Source organism: Ranitomeya variabilis, chromosome 2 (genome assembly GCF_051348905.1).
Source record: "Ranitomeya variabilis isolate aRanVar5 chromosome 2, aRanVar5.hap1, whole genome shotgun sequence".
NCBI lineage: Eukaryota > Metazoa > Chordata > Amphibia > Anura > Dendrobatidae > Ranitomeya > Ranitomeya variabilis.
The window spans coordinates 87315726-87334544 of record NC_135233.1 but is presented as its reverse complement, the minus strand read 5'-3'; the positions used below and the strand labels follow the sequence as shown (position 1 = coordinate 87334544).

The following is an 18819-nucleotide window of genomic DNA, read 5'->3' as shown; positions in this document are numbered from 1 at the left end:
TTACCAGCACGACGACGACGATTAGCAAACCGCTGAGTCTTCTCCTGGGACAACTTCAAGTTGTCCACCACATGACTCCAAATCCGGTGCAGTCTATCCACGATCGTGTCCACTCCAGGGCAATCCGAAGATTCCACCTGGCCAGATGAAAAACGAGGGTGAAACCCCGAATTGCAAAAGAAAGGAGAAACCAGAGTGGCAGAACTAGCCCGATTATTAAGGGCAAACTCTGCCAACGGCAAAAAGGCGACCCAGTCATCCTGATCAGCAGACACAAAACACCTCAAATAGGTCTCCAAGGTCTGATTAGTTCTCTCTGTCTGGCCATTCGTCTGAGGGTGGAATGCAGACGAAAAAGACAAATCAATGCCCATCCTGGCACAGAACGCCCGCCAAAATCTAGACACAAATTGGGATCCCCTGTCAGAAACGATGTTTTCCGGGATACCATGTAAACGAACCACATTCTGAAAAAACAGAGGAACCAACTCAGATGAAGAAGGCAACTTGGGCAAGGGTACCAAATGAACCATTTTAGAAAAACGGTCACACACCACCCAGATGATGGTCATTTTCTGAGAAACCGGGAGTTCTGAAATAAAGTCCATAGAGATGTGCGTCCAAAGCCTCTTCGGAATAGGCAAGGGCAACAACAATCCACTAGCCCGAGAACAGCAAGGCTTGGCCCGAGCACAAACATCACAAGACTGTACAAATGTACGCACATCCCGAGACAGGGAAGGCCACCAGAAGGACCTGGCCACCAAATCTCTGGTACCAAAGATTCCAGGGTGGCCTGCCAACACAGAAGAATGAACTTCCAAGATGACTCTACTGGTCCACTCATCTGGAACAAACAGTCTCCCAGGCGGACAACGATCAGGCCTATCCGCTTGAAACTCCTGCAAAGCACGTCGCAAGTCTGGAGAGACAGCAGACAATATCACCCCATCCTTAAGGATACCCGTAGGCTCAGAATCACCAGGGGAGTCAGGCTCAAAACTCCTAGAAAGGGCATCTGCCTTCACATTTTTTGAACCTGGTAGATATGAGACCACGAAATTAAACTGGGAGAAAAACAACGACCAGCGCGCCTGTCTAGGATTCAGACGCCTGGCAGACTAAAGGTAAATCAGATTCTTGTGATCAGTCAAGACCACCACCTGATGCCTAGCACCCTCAAGCCAATGACGCCACTCCTCAAAGGCCCACTTCATAGCCAAGAGCTCCCGATTACCAACATCATAATTTCGCTTGGCGGGCGAAAATTTTCGAGAAAAGAACGCACATGGTCTCATCACCGAGCAGTCGGAACTTCTCTGCGACAAAACCGCCCCCGCTCCGATCTCGGAAGCATCAACTTCGACCTGAAAAGGAAGTGAAACATCAGGCTGGCGCAACACAGGGGCAGAAGAAAAGCGGCGCTTAAGCTCCCGAAAGGCCTCCACAGCCGCCGAGGACCAATTGGCAACATCAGCACCCTTCTTAGTCAAATCCGTTAGAGGCTTAACAACACTTGAAAAACCAGTTATAAATTGACGATAGAAATTAGCAAAGCCCAAGAATTTCTGAAGACTCTTAAGGGAAGTAGGTTGCGTCCAATCACAAATAGCCCGAACCTTGACAGGATCCATCTCAATAGAAGAAGGGGAAAAAATGTACCCCAAAAAAGAGATCTTCTGAACCCCAAAAATACACTTTGAACCCTTTACAAACAAAGAATTGGCCCGCAAAACCTGAAAAACCTTCCTGACCTGTTGAACATGTGACTCCCAGTCATCAGAAAAAATCAAAATATCATCCAAATACACAATCATAAATTTATCCAGATATTCACGGAAAATATTGTGCATAAAGGATTGAAAGACTGAAGGGACATTAGAAAGACCAAAAGGCATTACCAGATACTCAAAATGGCCCTCGGGCGTATTAAATGCAGTTTTCCACTCATCTCCCTGCTTAATCCGCACCAAATTATACGCACCCCGAAGGTCAATCTTAGAAAACCACCTTGCCCCCTTAATACGAGCAAACAAATCAGTCAACAGTGGCAAAGGATACTGATATTTGACTGTAATCTTATTCAACAGCCGATAATCAATACAAGGCCTCAGGGAACCATCTTTTTTACCCACGAAAAAAAAACCTGCTCCTAAAGGGGATGAGGATGGACGGATATGTCCCTTTTCCAAGGACTCCTTAATATACTCTCGCATAGCAGCATGCTCTGGCACAGACAGATTGAACAAACGACCTTTAGGAAATTTGCTGCCAGGAATCAAATCTATAGCACAATCGCAATCCCTATGAGGAGGGAGCGAACTAAGTTTAGGCTCCTCAAAAACATCACAGTAGTCAGACAAAAATGCCGGAACCTCAGAGGGAGTAGATGAAGCAATGGAAACCAAAGGTACTTCCCCATGAGTCCCCTGACATCCCCAGCTTAATACGGACATTGTTTTCCAGTCAAGAACTGGGTTATGAGTTTGTAGCCATGGCAATCCAAGCACTAAGACATCATGCAAATTATGCAACACAAGGAATTGAATCACCTCCTGATGGTCTGGAGTCATACACATAGTCACTTGTGTCCAGTATTGAGGTTTATTCCTAGCCAATGGTGTGGAGTCAATACCCTTCAAAGGAATAGGGACTTCCAGAGACTCTAGACTAAACCCACATCGCCTGGCAAAGGACCAATCCATAAGACTCAGGGCGGCGCCAGAGTCCACATAGGCATTCACGGTAATAGATGATAACGAACAAATCAAAGTCACAGACAAAATAAACTTAGACTGCAAAGTGCTAACTGCAAGAGACTTATCAACCCTTTTTGTGCGTTTAGAGCATGCTGATATAACATGAGCAGAATCGCCACAATAGAAGCACAACCCATTTTTACGCCTATAATTCTGCCGTTCACTTCTGGACAGAATTCTATCACATTGCATATTCTCCGGTGCCTGCTCAGAAGACACCGCCAAATGGTGCACAGGTTTGCGCTCACGTAAACGCCGGTCAATCTGAATAGCCATTGTCATGGACTCATTCAGACCTGTGGGCGTAGGAAACCCCACCATGACATCTTTAACGGCGTCAGAGAGACCCTCTCTGAAATTCGCCGCCAGGGCGCACTCATTCCACTGAGTAAGCACAGACCATTTTCGAAATTTTTGACAATATATCTCAGCTTCATCATGCCCTTGAGAGAGGGCTATCAAGGCTTTTTCAGCCTGAATCTCCAAATTAGGTTCCTCATAGAGCAACCCCAGTGCCAGAAAAAACGCATCCACATTGAGCAGCGCAGGGTCCCCTGGCGCCAATGCAAATGCCCAATTCTGGGGGTCACCCCGCAGCAAGGAAATAACAATCTTAACCTGCTGAGCGGGGTCTCCAGCGGAGTAAGATCTCAGAGAAAGATACAATTTACAATTGTGCTTAAAATTCAAAAAACGAGATCTATCTCCAGAAAAAAACTCTGGTATAGGAATTTTAGGTTCAGACATAGGAGCATGTATGACAAAGTCTTGTATATTTTGAACCTTAGAAGCAAGATTATTCAGATTTGAAGCTAAACTCTGGATATCCATTTCTCAGCAGCTGAGATCTGAGCCATTCAGGGATTAAGAGGAGGGAAAAGCAGCAGACAGCAATTATGGCTAGACAGACTTCAGAGTAAAAAAAAAAAAAGGTGTCAGAAACTTCTTTTCTCTCCTTCTTCAGCCAATACTTTTAACACAGTGTGGGCCGGCTATACTGTCATGGTTCCCAATGGCAGGGACATAGGCAAAAACAGGACTAGCTCTAGGAAGATGGAATCTAAGCTGACCGCGATACTGAACCTCACGCACAACTACCAGTAGCCGGGGAACGTGCCTGCGTTTTATCCCTAGACATCTCGCACCAGCCGGAGATCTAGCTACCCCTAATAGAGGAAACACAGACCTGGCTTGCCTCCAGAGAAAACCCCAAAGTGATAGTAGCCCCCAACATATAATGACGGTTAGTTAAGAAGAAAACACATACGTAGTATGAATACAGGTTCAGCAAAGAGAGGCCCACTAACTAGATAGCAGAAAATACAAAAGTGGACTTCGCGGTCAACTCAAAACCCTACAAAATACCATCCTGAAATGACTTTAAACTCCGGTATCAACTCATGACACCGGAGTGGTCATTTCAGTTCGCTAGAGCTTCCAGCAGCAAGATTCATATAAATGCACGCTGGACAAAAGGTACAAATGATCCAAATGAACGCTGGACAAAACTTTCACCAAAGGTACAGATGATCCAACTTATCTGAATCAGCAGACTTGGAGCAGGTAGCAAGTAACAGAGGAGCTCTGGTAACATTGATAGCCGGCAAGTAAATGACTGAGAAGCCAGACTATATAGGAGACTCCCATTTCCTGATGGGAACAGGTGCACTGGAGATAAAAGACAGAAGTCAACCAGTACCACCAGTAGCCACCAGAGGGAGCCCACAAACAGAATTCACAACACTTGTCATAAGATAATTAGAAGTGTATCTTGATTAGCCATTATATTCCACAATGCGGCGGAATTAATTGATTATGTTGGTATTACATTTTTACAGACCTGTTAAAATCCCTTTGGCTACTATGGGCAGAGACGTTAATCCTTTAAGCCACTCAATGTCCTCCCACTTGATAGAAGCATCAATCGCTTGTGACACATACACTGCCAAACCACTGTTATCTCCATAGCCTTGTTTTGATGAAAATGCCAAGTCTTCGGTCTCAAAGTTTTTCATCCTTCAGATATATATTAACAGAAATATATAGCAAGTTACAAGAATACATAAGGGAAATATTTGAAGAAATTGATTATGGATGCACATAGACATGGAACTAAAACATTTTAATCTTTTTTAGCCTGCATCCCATTGCACTAAGTGGGTTGTTTGGGATCAGCAATGTATTTTGAAGCTGACACTTTAATAAATAACACATTCAAGAATAAAACTGAAGACAGCATGAGGTCGGGGTAAATACACAGATTTAAGGGGTGTCTCTCTTATTAACCTCCATGGTTTTGTTTGCTTACAATGATTGTTTAACACAAGGAGTTTATCATTTCACTGACATAGCAGCACATACATGCTAGTCCGACACGCCCCCTCCTGTGATAGGCACCTCACTGTCTATGGACATTGTACATACAGAGCCTGGTGTGGGCGGGGTTAGCTTTCTCAGCTCTGCTGCACTGCTACATCTAAAAACTCTGATTGTGTCAGAACGATTGTACCCAGTTAACTAAGTGATACATCTTTGGATTCAGCTGCTCCTTGGGTAAATCAGGCTGCTCTCAGAAGTAACAAAAACCTGCTGACAGATTCCCTTTCAGCTGATACCAAATGATTCAGTGAGCCCTTATGAGGATAAATTTTGGATAAATAAGATGAACTGTAGAATGTTTGTGGTCCATAAGGATTTACACCAAAGAAATCATAAAAATAGCAATGCAATCATCTAAAACACTGCCACTTGCTGAATGAAGGTCATCTGTTATGATCCTAGTGGTAGAGGATCGCAGAAGTTCCAGCTAAGTCCGCAAACACAAAAACCAGCTCATAGGGAGGTGGTAACTTGGCTGACCGTATATCTAATCCTAGCACAACAACTAGAAGCAGCCGGGGAACGTACCTACGTTGATTCTAGACGTCTCGCACCAGCCGGAGAACTAACTAACCCTTTCAGAGAAAATAAGACCTCACTTGCCTCAAGAGAAAAGACCCCAAAGTTATAATACAAGCCCCCAACAAATAATAACGGTGAGGTAAGAAGAAAAGACAAACGTAAGGATGAACTAGATTTAGCAAAGAGAGGCCCACTAATTAATAGCAGAAAATAGGAAGGAGACTTATACGGTCAGCAAAAACCCTACAAAAATATCCACGCTGAATATCCAAGAACCCCCGCACCGACTAATGGTGTGGGGGGAGAATATCAGCCCCCTAGAGCTTCCAGCTAAAATCAGGAATCACATTATGAACAAGCTGGAACAAAATAGAAGCAATGCGAATAAACAAAAATAAGAAAGCAGGACTTAGCTTATCTTGCACAAAACAGGAGACCAGGAGACAGGAGCAAACAGACATAGACTGACTACATCGATTCCAGGCACTAGACTGAGTTTCCAGGAAGTCTAAATAGGAACACCCAAGGCCTAACGAACCAGGTGGGTACCAACCTGGAGAAAGAAGATCCAAGTGTAATACCACTAGTGACCACAAGAGGGAGCCAAGAAATATAGTTCACAACAGTCATCCCTTTTGATTTTACTTGCTTCCCTTACTCGATTCAACACACAGGGCCCAATTCATCAAAAGTTTTACACCAGAATTCTGTACCTGTTACTGCACAGGCACGGGCGGCACCATCTTGGAGGAGGACTTTTTTTTCTTCTCTAGCAAGATGGTGCTACCGGAGCATGCGCAGTAGCAGCTATCGGATCACCTCTATATACACCGATAGATGCTACTGCGCAGACATGATGAGCGCCATTTTAAAATGTATTTTTTTATACTCCTCAGGAAAACATAAAGCACATTTATTAACTACAAATTAAACATGCGATTATGTTGCAGCACAGGTGGCACGGCAGGCACTTGCCTGCAGTTTTTTTTTTCCTTAAGTATTTAAAGAAAAAAAAAGGGATCAGTGGCCCGTCAGCAGTCTGCATTATGTATACCTAATCAGAACACCACATGAAGACCCCCCCACAGGCCGCCCGGAGCACAAGCATATCATTAACTCAAGACTGAAAATAAACGTTAAACAACAACCACAAGATGGATCTCATCAACCAAGGTATCATTTTAACCCTTTAGTAACAGAGCCAATTTTGCACTTAATGACTGAGCCAATTTTTACAATTCTGACCACTGTCACTTTATGAGGTTATAGCTCTGGAACGCTTCAACGAATCCCACTGATTCTGTTTTTTTGTGACATATTATACTTCATGTTAGTGGTAAAATTTATTCGATATGACTTTTCAAAATGTTTAAAATGCTGCAGTTTTCAAACTTTTAATTTTTGTGTCCTTAAATCAGAGAGTCATATCGCACAAAATCATTAATAAGTAAAATTTCCCACATGTCTACTTTACATCAGCACAATTTTGGAAGCATAATTTTTTTTTGTTAAGAAGTTATAAGGGTTAAAAGTTGACCAGTGATTTCTATTTTTTCCAACAAAATTTACAAAACCATTTTTTTTTAGGGACCACCTCACATTTGAAGTCAGTTTGGGGGTTCATATAACAGAAAATACTCAATAGTGACATAATTCTAAAAACTGCACCCCTCAATATGTGCAAAACCACATTCAATAAGTTTAATAACCCTTCCAGTGTTTCACGAGAACTAATGCAATGTGGAAGGAAAAAATGAACATTTTACTTTTTTCACAAAAAATTTACTTTGGAACCACATTTTTTTTTATTTTCACAAAGGTATCAGGAGAAATTGGACACAAAATTTGTTGTGCTATTTCTCCTCAGTACGCAGATACCCCGTATGTGAGGGAAAGCCACTGTTTGGGCGCATGGCAGGACTCAGAAGGGAGGGAGCACTGTTTGACTTTTTGACCGCAAAGTTGCCTGGAATCAATGGCGGATGCCATGTCGGGTTTGGAGACCCCCTGACGTACTTAAACAGTGGAAAACCCAATTCTAACTCCAACCCTAACACAGCCCTAACCCCAACCCTAACCCCAACACACCCATAACCCTAATCCCAACCCTAACCACAACTCTAACCCCAACATCACCCTAACTCCAACACCACAACCCTAACCCCAACCCTAACTCTAGCCAAACCGTAGCCCTAGCTCTAACCATAGCCCCAACCCTAACCCAACCCTAACCCTAGCTCTAACCCAAACTCTAACCTTAGCCCCAACCCTAACCCTAGCCCCCTAACTCTAGCCCAACCCTAACTATAACCCTAAGAACAGCCCCAACCCTAACCCTAGCTCTATCCTCAACTCTAATGGAAAAAAGGAAATAAATATATATTTTATTATTTTTACCTAACTAGGGGGGTGATCAAGGGGGTTTTGATTTACTTTTTTTAATTTTGATCACTGTGATAGGGTATATCACAGTGATCAAAATGAACCAGTAGCAAAAATCTCCTATTGTTGCCAGGTGCCGACCAGCAGATCTCGGCGGGCGCACTGCGTATGCGCCCGCCATTTTCTTCCCAGAAGAAGACACCGGGAGAGATGACCAGGGATGCAAGAGGTGCCAGAGGTACTGCAGGGCTCAGGGGGACCCCACTTCTCTCTTCTATGATGTGCTGGATCATATCAGAGGAGAGAAAAATAAATAGGAAATCTGACTTTTTTGAGGGTCACCATTATTCCATGAATAACTGTGATCGCAACACTGAGGATGGTAAAAACCAACCTGAATCATGTTCTCCGTGGTCTCCGCTACCCCCAGTAGTGGAGACCCCAGAGAATTTCCGATGCTGGGGGGCACTATAACCTTATTTTTTAGCGCCGTTAAAAAGCAGCGGAGGAATAACTACCTTTAGCTGCCGCCATTAAAAGGCGTATCTGCGGTCATTAAGGGGTTAATCAGTATAATGGCTCCAGCCTGACATTGTCTGTAGGTTACTGTGCACAATCCTGCTGACAGGTTTCCTTTAAGGCCTTTGCATTAAATTTTTCTTATTGTTCATTTGCTTTCTAAATGCAAAATTGAGCGATTTTCTAAATAGTCTTTATTAAAAAAAATTCTGCTATTTTGCTGCTGCTGAATGTATATAGCTCAGTGTGCCAATACAGTAGGTGGAGGCACACGACACTTTTAAGACTCGCCTGAATCATTAATTAGCCTCTGACTCCACCAGCATGCCCTCTCATCAAGTCTGGCATGAACAACACCAGTCTTGATGAATATGGGCAACAATGCTTGTCAATGTCATAGCTGTATGGAGCTGGTAGATCGCAGAGGGCACTTCCCCTATCAAATATTAATATTCAGCCTCGACTGAGCTGAGTACGAATAGAACAGAACAACCGCCATCTGCTAGAGTGAAAAAAAAGACAGGGGCAGCAATTGGGGGAGCAGCATAAAGCATGAAATAGGCAGAATCAGGTAGCGTATTATATTACAAAGTAGTTACAATGGTTAGAACCTCTTATTTCATAAAAATCTAAATGACGATATCTCTTTAAGGAAAAGTAATATATTGACCAGAGTTTAAAGGGAACCTGTAATAAACTACGCACAGCATGAATCAAAGCCGGCTGAACAACTACAGCCATTTACGTTTTTCCCTATAATAACCCAGTGTTTCAAAGAAACCACAGTTTGAAGAACAGGTCAAGGATCCAGAGGGCTGGAGGGATTGATATTACTAGTGTGACGCCGCCCCCAGCCGCCTTTTCCCTGCATTGCTATAGTTGATTGACAGGTCCCACCCATGCATGAACTAGACTTGTCTCTCCCGATGGTCCTCGACCAGCTTCTTGAACTATGTTTTCTCTGAAATGCCAGAGTATATTGGAGAAAAACATGCCTGGCTGCAATTGTGCATCAAGGCTTTGATTCATTTGGAATGAATCGTTTGACGGGTTCCCTTTAACTACTACTTTAACTGAGAGGTTTGAGCTACAATTCCACCCACAACCTGTAAGATGGTGTGATGGTATGTTTGGAAGAAGACTGAGTTTTTTTTCTAATCCTGTACAATCAGTAATAGTTATATCATGGGAATATTACCTGAGATGAGGAGGTAGTTGGAACTTATTCCGCACGTCATCAAGTCTCCTCCCCAGATAAGGCGTGTCCACAGTTAGAAAGATTGCTTTATATCCATGTTGTTCAGCCCTTTGAACCAGTGACTTTGTTAGGTTGCGATCCTTGTAGATGTACAGCTGCATCCAACGAAGACAGTCCGGTGCAGCTTCAGCAACCTCTTCAATGGAGGAGGTGGCCCAAGAGCTCAACATCATTCCTGTTCCAGATGACCTGCAAGCTAAATAGTGCAGCAAATTTACCATCGGGAATAAGCCATTGCTATTAATTTGGTACATTTTATGACTGTAAAATCAAAGTTTGCGCTGTCTAATATTGCACAGGATTAGTAACTCTGCCCCAGTGAGCTTAAAATATTAATAATAAACCATTAATTGTCACCAAAATCTTGGAACCCATGATAAACTGAAATTGCATTCTGTGGTGCCAGCCCAAGGTTTCAGTTCTGAGGAAGTTCTCAATGGATGTACAAGCTTAATGGATGCAACTTCTATGTTTAAAAAACCTATCTAGCATGGTGAATGTTTTTTACAGGATGCCTCTCTATGGAGGAGCTCAGTCTTGTGTTACAAGAAGAGCGGGTTTACCTCGCACAGTTGCCGTTTCTCCATCAGGATGAGCCATTCTCTGCATTGCTGTTGCTCCTACACATATTGGCATGCTCACTTTCTGTCCTAGGATGGTTGTCGAGAGATCGGCAGCAGAAACATCTCTCAGAACACGAGGATACAACCTCCATCTGACAACAATGAGATGGAAATCGAGCTTTAGACACGTGTTTAGGATTTGGTTTTCACATTTTTTTTGCAATTGAGCAACATTTCAAGGCAAATCCTGAAAAGATCATTTTTCATGGCAGCTATTTGTGCCAATTCTTTAATCAACGTGCTAATGACAAGAAGCAGTTCTGCAACTGAATCCAATCCAGCTTTACAGCAAACACCATATTGTTCCCATGTCACGCTGTTTTGTCCAAATTTGTACAGAAGAGGTGTCTTTACGAGACTGCTGCATTGGCCGTGCATATTCCGCCCATTCTAAGTGACAATTACATATATCAGGTTTGCTTTTCCCCATACTTCTTATAAATCGTGCGCTTTTCGAAACTCTTGTTTCAAAGTAAACGTTTACTTATTTTAGCATTTTGACATTTTCTTTATTGTCTCTTTCCATGATTGTAAAGTGCTACGAAAAATGGGGGTGTTTTCTCTGTGGGTTAAAAAATATGGACACTTTTGGTGGCAATTTTATTTGACCTAAATGCTTGTATTTTGGTCTAAAAATTATTTCTAGAATTAGATTTCAGCAAAAATGTAGCAAAAAATGTTATTTGTCTTTTAAGGCTGTTTGTTTCTTTGCGCATTGCTGGCTGAAGAATGAGATTATCTAAGAATCTGTCAGGGCGCTCAGTCTGCATTTATGCAAATTCTACAGGATTTTCAAACTTTCTAGAAAACCTACAATATTTAAGCAGTCATTTTTTAGATTAATGTATATTTAGTTTGCACTTAATCCAGACACAGTCATTTAATGCTATTTACAATGTGTTTACAATACATTTACAGCTAATTGTTATCTTCATCAGATTTTATGTGCTGAAGAAATAGAGACCTCTATTTTAGTATCATTTTTATGATGTTTTACATTGTAGCTTACCCACACACTCACTACAGACAAGAGCTTCTTTGTAGTGGTACTAAATTCCATACTAAGCTGTAACCCTTTGTAGAGGCTGACTTTTCTTTTATTTCTAAGTTGACAAAATCCATTCTTTCTGTTCTATGTATAAACATCGAGCTGCAAACATAGCCATCACACACCGGTCTATGTCCGAAGACAGACAACTTTCTGAAGAGGATTCTTCACCACCGCATCATGGAATAGTGATGGCAGAGCTACATGAAGCAAATATTTTTTGTTGATTTCTTATCTCTATTACAGAGATATTAGCTTGCAAAGTTAATATTCTAATTTGTGTTAAGATCACTGAGACATTAGTGGAGATTCTCCTCTGTGGGCGTTTCCTTTCCCCCCTGCATGATATTGGCCAATCATAAGAATAAGGTGCCATGCAAGGGTAAAAAAGAACATGCCCCTAGAGAATGTCAGGCCTGGCTTTCTCTGTGTGAGACGTGTAATGACACACAACTCTGCTCTCCTCATTCATCTCACTGCTTGTATCTACTGTGATTATGAGCAGTAGATGAGAGTAGAGCAGAGCCATGAGTCATTACAAACACCTTTTGCAGCTTTCATTTCATCGTAGTGTTTTATTGAATAGCACTTGGCCCAATGTTATGTATTATATATACATGGGGCAGTGAAGAGCAGCAATTATTTCCTCATTCCGATTCGGCATGATACAACAATCGCAACATGTTGCTATAATGCATCTAAGAATCAAATCGCAAGTCTATGGGTGCATGCAAAATATCGGACTGCCCTTGGATGTCATCCGAGTGCAGACCGACACACGTCAACACACAGAATGGAGAAAATGGAGAAATTAGGCTCTCTATCTTCTCCACACCTGCTATCTGATTCTCACATGCAAGAGAATCAGATCACATTAAAGTAACACTTGGATTAGGCTCGCAGAAGAATTTAAGCCGGGGGTCATTTGTATGTAGGATCCCATTCTCTTGCATGAGAGAATTATAGGATGCTACTCGCCAGAGCTACTTGAGAGAGTCTGTGGACAGGAGTCTTTCATAAAGGTGACTATGTAAGACAGCTGTCTTTAATGCAGGTAACGAGGTGATTAGGAGAATCTAATTGGTCTCTAGGAGCCAGAACTCTGAATGGTTGGTAGGGGATCAAATACTTATTTCTCACTGCAAAAATGCAAATAAATATATATAATTTATACAATGTGATTTTCTGGATTTTATTTTGTTATATTCTATCTCTCAATGTTAAAATTAACCCACCCTTAAAATTATAGACTGTTCATGTCTTTGTCAGTGGGCAAACTTACAAAATCAGCACGGGATCAAATATTTATTTCCCCCACTGTATATATAGACATACATGGACATGTATTGTAGCATGTACACAGTAATTATGTCCCTATGGATGACTCCATATTGCCTCCAACAAAGTATGGCCCCTACACAGTATCAGGGCCCCATATCCTCCAACTCTGCATGGATCCCCTCACAGCCCCCTACTCAGGTCCCACAACCACCCACTTAGTAAGTGAACCCCACAGCCCCCTTTCATTATCATGCACCCCACAGTCCATCACACAGTATGATACGGCCCCTCACACAGTATCATGGCCCCTACTGCCCCTCACTGAATAATGGCCCCCACAGCAACTCACACTATATAATAACCTCTACAACTCCCCGCTCAGTATGATGGCCTCCATAGCCTACCACTCATCAAAGGGCCCCTAAAGCCCCTGACACAGTATGTCAGCAATCACACCTCCCAACTCGGTATGTGGGCCGTTAAAGCCCCCATGTCCTACCACTCAGGGTAATGGCCTCCACCAGCCCTCACTCAGTATACTGACCCATTCCGCATGAGGACCCACAACCACAATTAATAACATTTAGAAAAACACTACTAACGTTTTCCTGGCATACTTCTCCGGTCTGTGCATTGTGAGTACTGAGGCACCACACTATAGGCTCGACGTAGTGATGACATCGCGCCTGCTGCGTGGAGTCTCAAGACTCACAGGTGCAGGCTGTATGGTGAGACAAAGAGCTTATGTGTTATGATCCGGTGGTAGGATCTCAAAACTGACCTAACACATATGACCAGAATATAGGACAAGTTCTGGGGATGTGGAAGCTATACTGACCGCAATCCTGATCCTATACACAAACACTAAAGGCAGCCGTGGAGCGTTCCTAAAATCCTAGACGCCTCGTTCACAGCCTGAGAAACTGACTACCCCTAGAGAGAAAGCAAAGACCTCACTTGCCTCAGAGAAATAACCCCAAAGTTATAGTCAGCCCCCCACAAATAATAACGGTGAGTTAAGGGGAAAAGACAAACGTAGAAATGAAACAGGTTCAGCAAATGAGGCCCGCTAACACTAGATAGACTGAAAATAGATAGGAGTCTGTGCGGTCAGTACAAAACTATCAAAAATAAACCACGCAGAGAATACAAGAACCCCCACACCAACTCACGATGTGAGGGGCGCACTCTGCACCCCAGAACTAACCAGCAAGCGAAAAATCACATATAAGCAAGCTGGACTGAACTCATCATATACAGAGAAACGTTTTCAAGGAAATAATGAGCAAAATGAACAAACAAACTTAACTTCTCCAGCAGGAGACTGGTCACAAGGAATATTCAGGAGCTCTCAGAAACAGGACTGAATACACCGACAGCAGGCAACAAATGAAGGTCCAGGTGAGTTAAATAGGCCCAGCATAGAAGGAAATGAAGCAGCTGAGCCCAGCCATATCGCTAAAGGCCACCAGAGGGAGCCCAAGAACAAACTCACACAGTACCACTCATGACCACAGGAGGGAGCCCGAGAACGGAATTCACAACACTTATGGCCCCGTGAACTGCTATTCTACGCAACAGTATCTGGGTCCTGGAGATGTGGATATCGCGGAAATTGTGATAACAGGAGGAGGGGGCCTGGTGCCAAGCTGCATCAGGCTCCCCGAATCACAAGCCCCATAATGGCCAGGTGGACTGCTGCTATGGACAGTATACCTATGTTCCACCCAATGGTATAATCAGAAAAGTATAGTGCAAAAGGTTTCTCTGCACTGTATGAAGAATCAGTACTGTAACTAAAGAGTGTTGCTTGGTGGGCCATGTTACAGATTTTGCACTTGAGCCCAAAGACTCATAATACAACTCTGCCCTATTCCCCATGGCCTTGTTTCATAATATTATATAGATTCTCACCCCCTGTATAGCAAAATGAATGAACCCAACCAGAAATGAGCTTCCTTCTTCCAATGGCATATACAGTTACACAAAAGTCTGCTTAAAATAAATAAGGGCTGAATTTATAGTAAAGGGATACCCAGATTTTTCATGAAAGTGTTCAGTCACTTTATGAGAATTCTCCGGGCCCAGCAGTGCAACTGAAAGACAACATAGAGTGACTGCAGACTTTGTTGCTAAACCTGGACTACCCCTTTAAACTGAAATTTTCGAGACAACTGATCACTGATGAAGAGACTCAAGTTGTCCCCAATGTTTGCGTTTTAAAAATTTTAGTTAGCCACTAAAAGATGTCGTATCTATAATTCTAAGGCTACAATCACACATCTGTGCCAATTTCACCATCCATAAGCCATTGGCAGTTTTTTCTCATGTATCATCTGAATCTTCTCCCTGTGGCATCCGTTGTGCACCCTTTTTCTCGGCCATTTTTATGGAAGCCTTACAAGTTGCATCTCTTTTTGACAGATCCCTATAGACTTGAATGAAAGAAATCCAAATCTAATCCAAAAACACAGATCAGAATAGGAACTTCTCTACATCTCAGGGATGTCAAACACTAATCTGTGTGAGTATGGGTCCATGAATCTCTATGAGTCCACATGCCGTTACATTTTTTTCTTGGACATGTCACCAAATGTGAAAATATAGCTTAAGTTCAGCTTCACGCATTTCATAGTCCATGTATGAATCAGATTCCAGACCGACAGTAGCTCTCTTGATCTGAACTAGCAGCCTAAGGCCACATTCACACATTCGGTATTTGGTCAGTATTTTACCTCAGTATTTGTAAGCTCAAACCAGGAGTGGGTGAGAAATACAGAAGTGGTGACGTGTTTCTATTATACTTTTCCTCTAATTGTTCCACTCCTGGTTTGGGCTTATAAATACTGAGGTAAAATACTGACCAAATACTGAACGTGTGAACATGACGTACTGTAGGTGGCATATAGAAAACCACTGGTTGGTTTGGAAATTTTGGCTCATACACGAACCAAGAAATGCGGATTTGTGAACCTGCCTTTCTGAAAGCAATGAGACAAAATTTTGTGGTCACTAATTAGATGAAACGACATAAAAAGTATTAGCAGCAAAAAAGTAAAACACAGTATTTATTTCATTTCATCATGATTAATGACTCAAAAAATGAAAACACATTAAGAAATGATTCAATACAGAATTTTAAACCTATGGCAATAATAGAATAGCAGGTGGATGGGTACATTCAGGGACCGGTATTACCGTAACTGCTGTATTTCTCATACAGGTCCTTCTCAAAAAATTAGCATATAGTGTTAAATTTCATTATTTACCATAATGTAATGATTACAATTAAACTTTCATATACTATAGATTCATTATCCACCAACTGAAATTTGTCAGGTCTTTTATTGTTTTAATACTGATGATTTTGGCATACAACTCCTGATAACCCAAAAAACCTGTCTCAATAAATTAGCATATCAAGAAAAGGTTCTCTAAATGACCTATTACCCTAATCTTCTGAATCAACTAATTAACTCTAAACACATGCAAAAGATACCTGAGGCTTTTAAAAACTCCCTGCCTGGTTCATTACTCAAAACCCCCATCATGGGTAAGACTAGCGACCTGACAGATGTCAAGAAGGCCATCATTGACACCCTCAAGCAAGAGGGTAAGACCCAGAAAGAAATTTCTCAACAAATAGGCTGTTCCCAGAGTGCTGTATCAAGGCACCTCAATGGTAAGTCTGTTGGAAGGAAACAATGTGGCAGAAAACGCTGTACAACGAGAAGAGGTGACCGGAACCTGAGGAAGCAGTGGACTGAGTCTGGTGTGGAAACATCCAGAGCCACCGTGCACAGGCGTGTGCAGGAAATGGGCTACAGGTGCCGCATTCCCCAGGTAAAGCCACTTTTGAACCATAAACAGCGGCAGAAGCGCCTGACCTGGGCTACAGAGAAGCAGCACTGGACTGTTGCTAAGTGGTCCCAAGTACTTTTTTCTGATGAAAGCAAATTTTGCATGTCATTCGGAAATCAAGGTGCCAGAGTCTGGAGGAAGACTGGGGAGAAGGAAATGCCAAAATGCCTGAAGTCCAGTGTCAAGTACCCACAGTCAGTGATGGTGTGGGGTGCCATGTCAGCTGCTGGTGTTGGTCCACTGTGTTTCATCAAGGGCAGGGTCAATGCAGCTAGCTATCAGGAGATTTTGGAGCACTTCATGCTTCCATCGGCTGAAATGCTTTATGGAGATGAAGATTTCATTTTTCAGCACGACCTGGCACCTGCTCACAGTGCCAAAACCACTGGTAAATGGTTTACTGACCATGGTATTACTGTGCTCAATTGGCCTGCCAACTCTCCTGACCTGAACCCCATAGAGAATCTGTGGGATATTGTGAAGAGAAAGTTGAGAGACGCAAGACCCAACACTCTGGATGAGCTTAAGGCCGCTATTGAAGCATCCTGGGCCTCCATAACATCTCAGCAGTGTCACAGGCTGATTGCCTCCATGCCACGCCGCATTGAAGCAGTCATTTCTGCCAAAGGATTCCCGACCAAGTATTGAGTGCATAACTGAACATTATTATTTGATGGTTTTTTTGTTTGGTATTAAAAAACACTTTTATTTGATTGGTCGGGTGAAATATGCTAATTTATTGAGACAGGTTTTTTGGGTTATCAGGAGTTGTATGCCAAAATCATCAGTATTAAAACAATAAAAGACCTGACAAATTTCAGTTGGTGGATAATGAATCTATAGTATATGAAAGTTTAATTGTAATCATTACATTATGGTAAATAATGAAATTTAACACTATATGCTAATTTTTTGAGAAGGACCTGTAAATGGTTCCATGGAGATAATTACAACTTTTAGTTCCCAAGCTACTAACAGTATATGTGACGAGTACAGTTGGGAAATGTAGAACAAGGCGATCATGATTATTTTTAACAACAAGAAAAGCAGAGTAAATCATTGCATTCTGTGTCTCACCTTGAAAATGCTGCAACATTGTCAGCTAGGGTTTGTTGATTTTCGGCCCCTGATCGATAATAATCATACACTGATTTTTTCATAAAACGCTTAGCATATTGCTCAAAATCATCTAAAGTAATAGGATTTGCAGACATTTTAAGTTGATATGTCCACGAGTCACCGATTCTTTGCTATGGGTTATTTGGAGTTTGCTATATGGGGGGAAAGATAATAAATAACTAATACGGTGTCCTGTTTACATGACCTATGGCAGTCCTCCCTGTAAATGGATAAACTCCAGTCTGCATACATACAGTTTTAGAATGGACTTTCTCCTTTTGTGCAAAACTGAGACGTTTATCACTTGCAGGTTGTATTCTGGCTTTTTCTGCTTACATTATTTTATAAAAAGTTTATATACTTTTATATTTTATGGCATTGTTAAGCTTTTCGGCCAATATGTGCACCTGCTCCGCGTGTCTAAGCTGAGATTTAAAAACAGCCAAGAACCACCTAGGTTTTCCCAGTGTGCATGTGTACGTATGTGTAACGTGCAGTGTGTGTGTGTGTGTAATATGCAGTGTGTATATGACATGTAGTGTGTATGTGACATGTAGTGTATGTGTGTAATATGCAGTGTGTATGTGACATGTAGTGTATGTGTGTAATATGCAGTGTGTATGTGACATGCGGTGTGTGTGTGTGTGTATGTGACATGCATTGTGTGTGTGTGTGTGTGTGACATGCAGTGTGTGTGTGTGTGTGTATGTGACATGCAGTGTGTGTGTAATATGCAGTGTGTATGTGACATGTAGTGTGTGTGTAACATGCTGTATGTGTGTATGTGTGTAATATGCAGTGTGTACTGTATATGACATGTAGTGTGTGTGTAATATGCAGTGTGTGTATAATATGCAGTGTGTATGTGACATGTAGTGTTGAGCGATACCTTCCGATATTCGAAAGTATCGGTATCGGATTGGATCGGCCGATACCGGCAAAATATCGGATCTCGCCGATACCGATACCCGATACCAATACAAGTCAATGGGACACAAATATCGGAAGGTATCCTGGATGGTTCCCAGGGTCTGAAGGAGAGGAAACTCTCCTTCAGGCCCTGGGATC

At 42.2% G+C, this 18819-nt stretch overlaps 1 protein-coding gene across 1 annotated transcript in view; it reads right to left on the bottom strand.

The window, feature by feature from the left end:
* Positions 1–17877, bottom strand: part of HAO1 (hydroxyacid oxidase 1) — a 36373-nt gene extending 18496 nt beyond the window's left edge. Inside the window, exons 1-4 of the mRNA XM_077282636.1 lie at positions 17710–17877; positions 10383–10534; positions 9760–10015; positions 4600–4775 (exon numbers count right to left, since the gene is read on the bottom strand). Of these exons, the coding sequence (XP_077138751.1) occupies positions 4600–4775; positions 9760–10015; positions 10383–10534; positions 17710–17846 (721 nt within the window). The 5' untranslated portion in view covers positions 17847–17877. The remainder of the gene's footprint in view (positions 1–4599; positions 4776–9759; positions 10016–10382; positions 10535–17709) is intronic.
* Between the last annotated feature and the right edge of the window lie 942 nt (positions 17878–18819).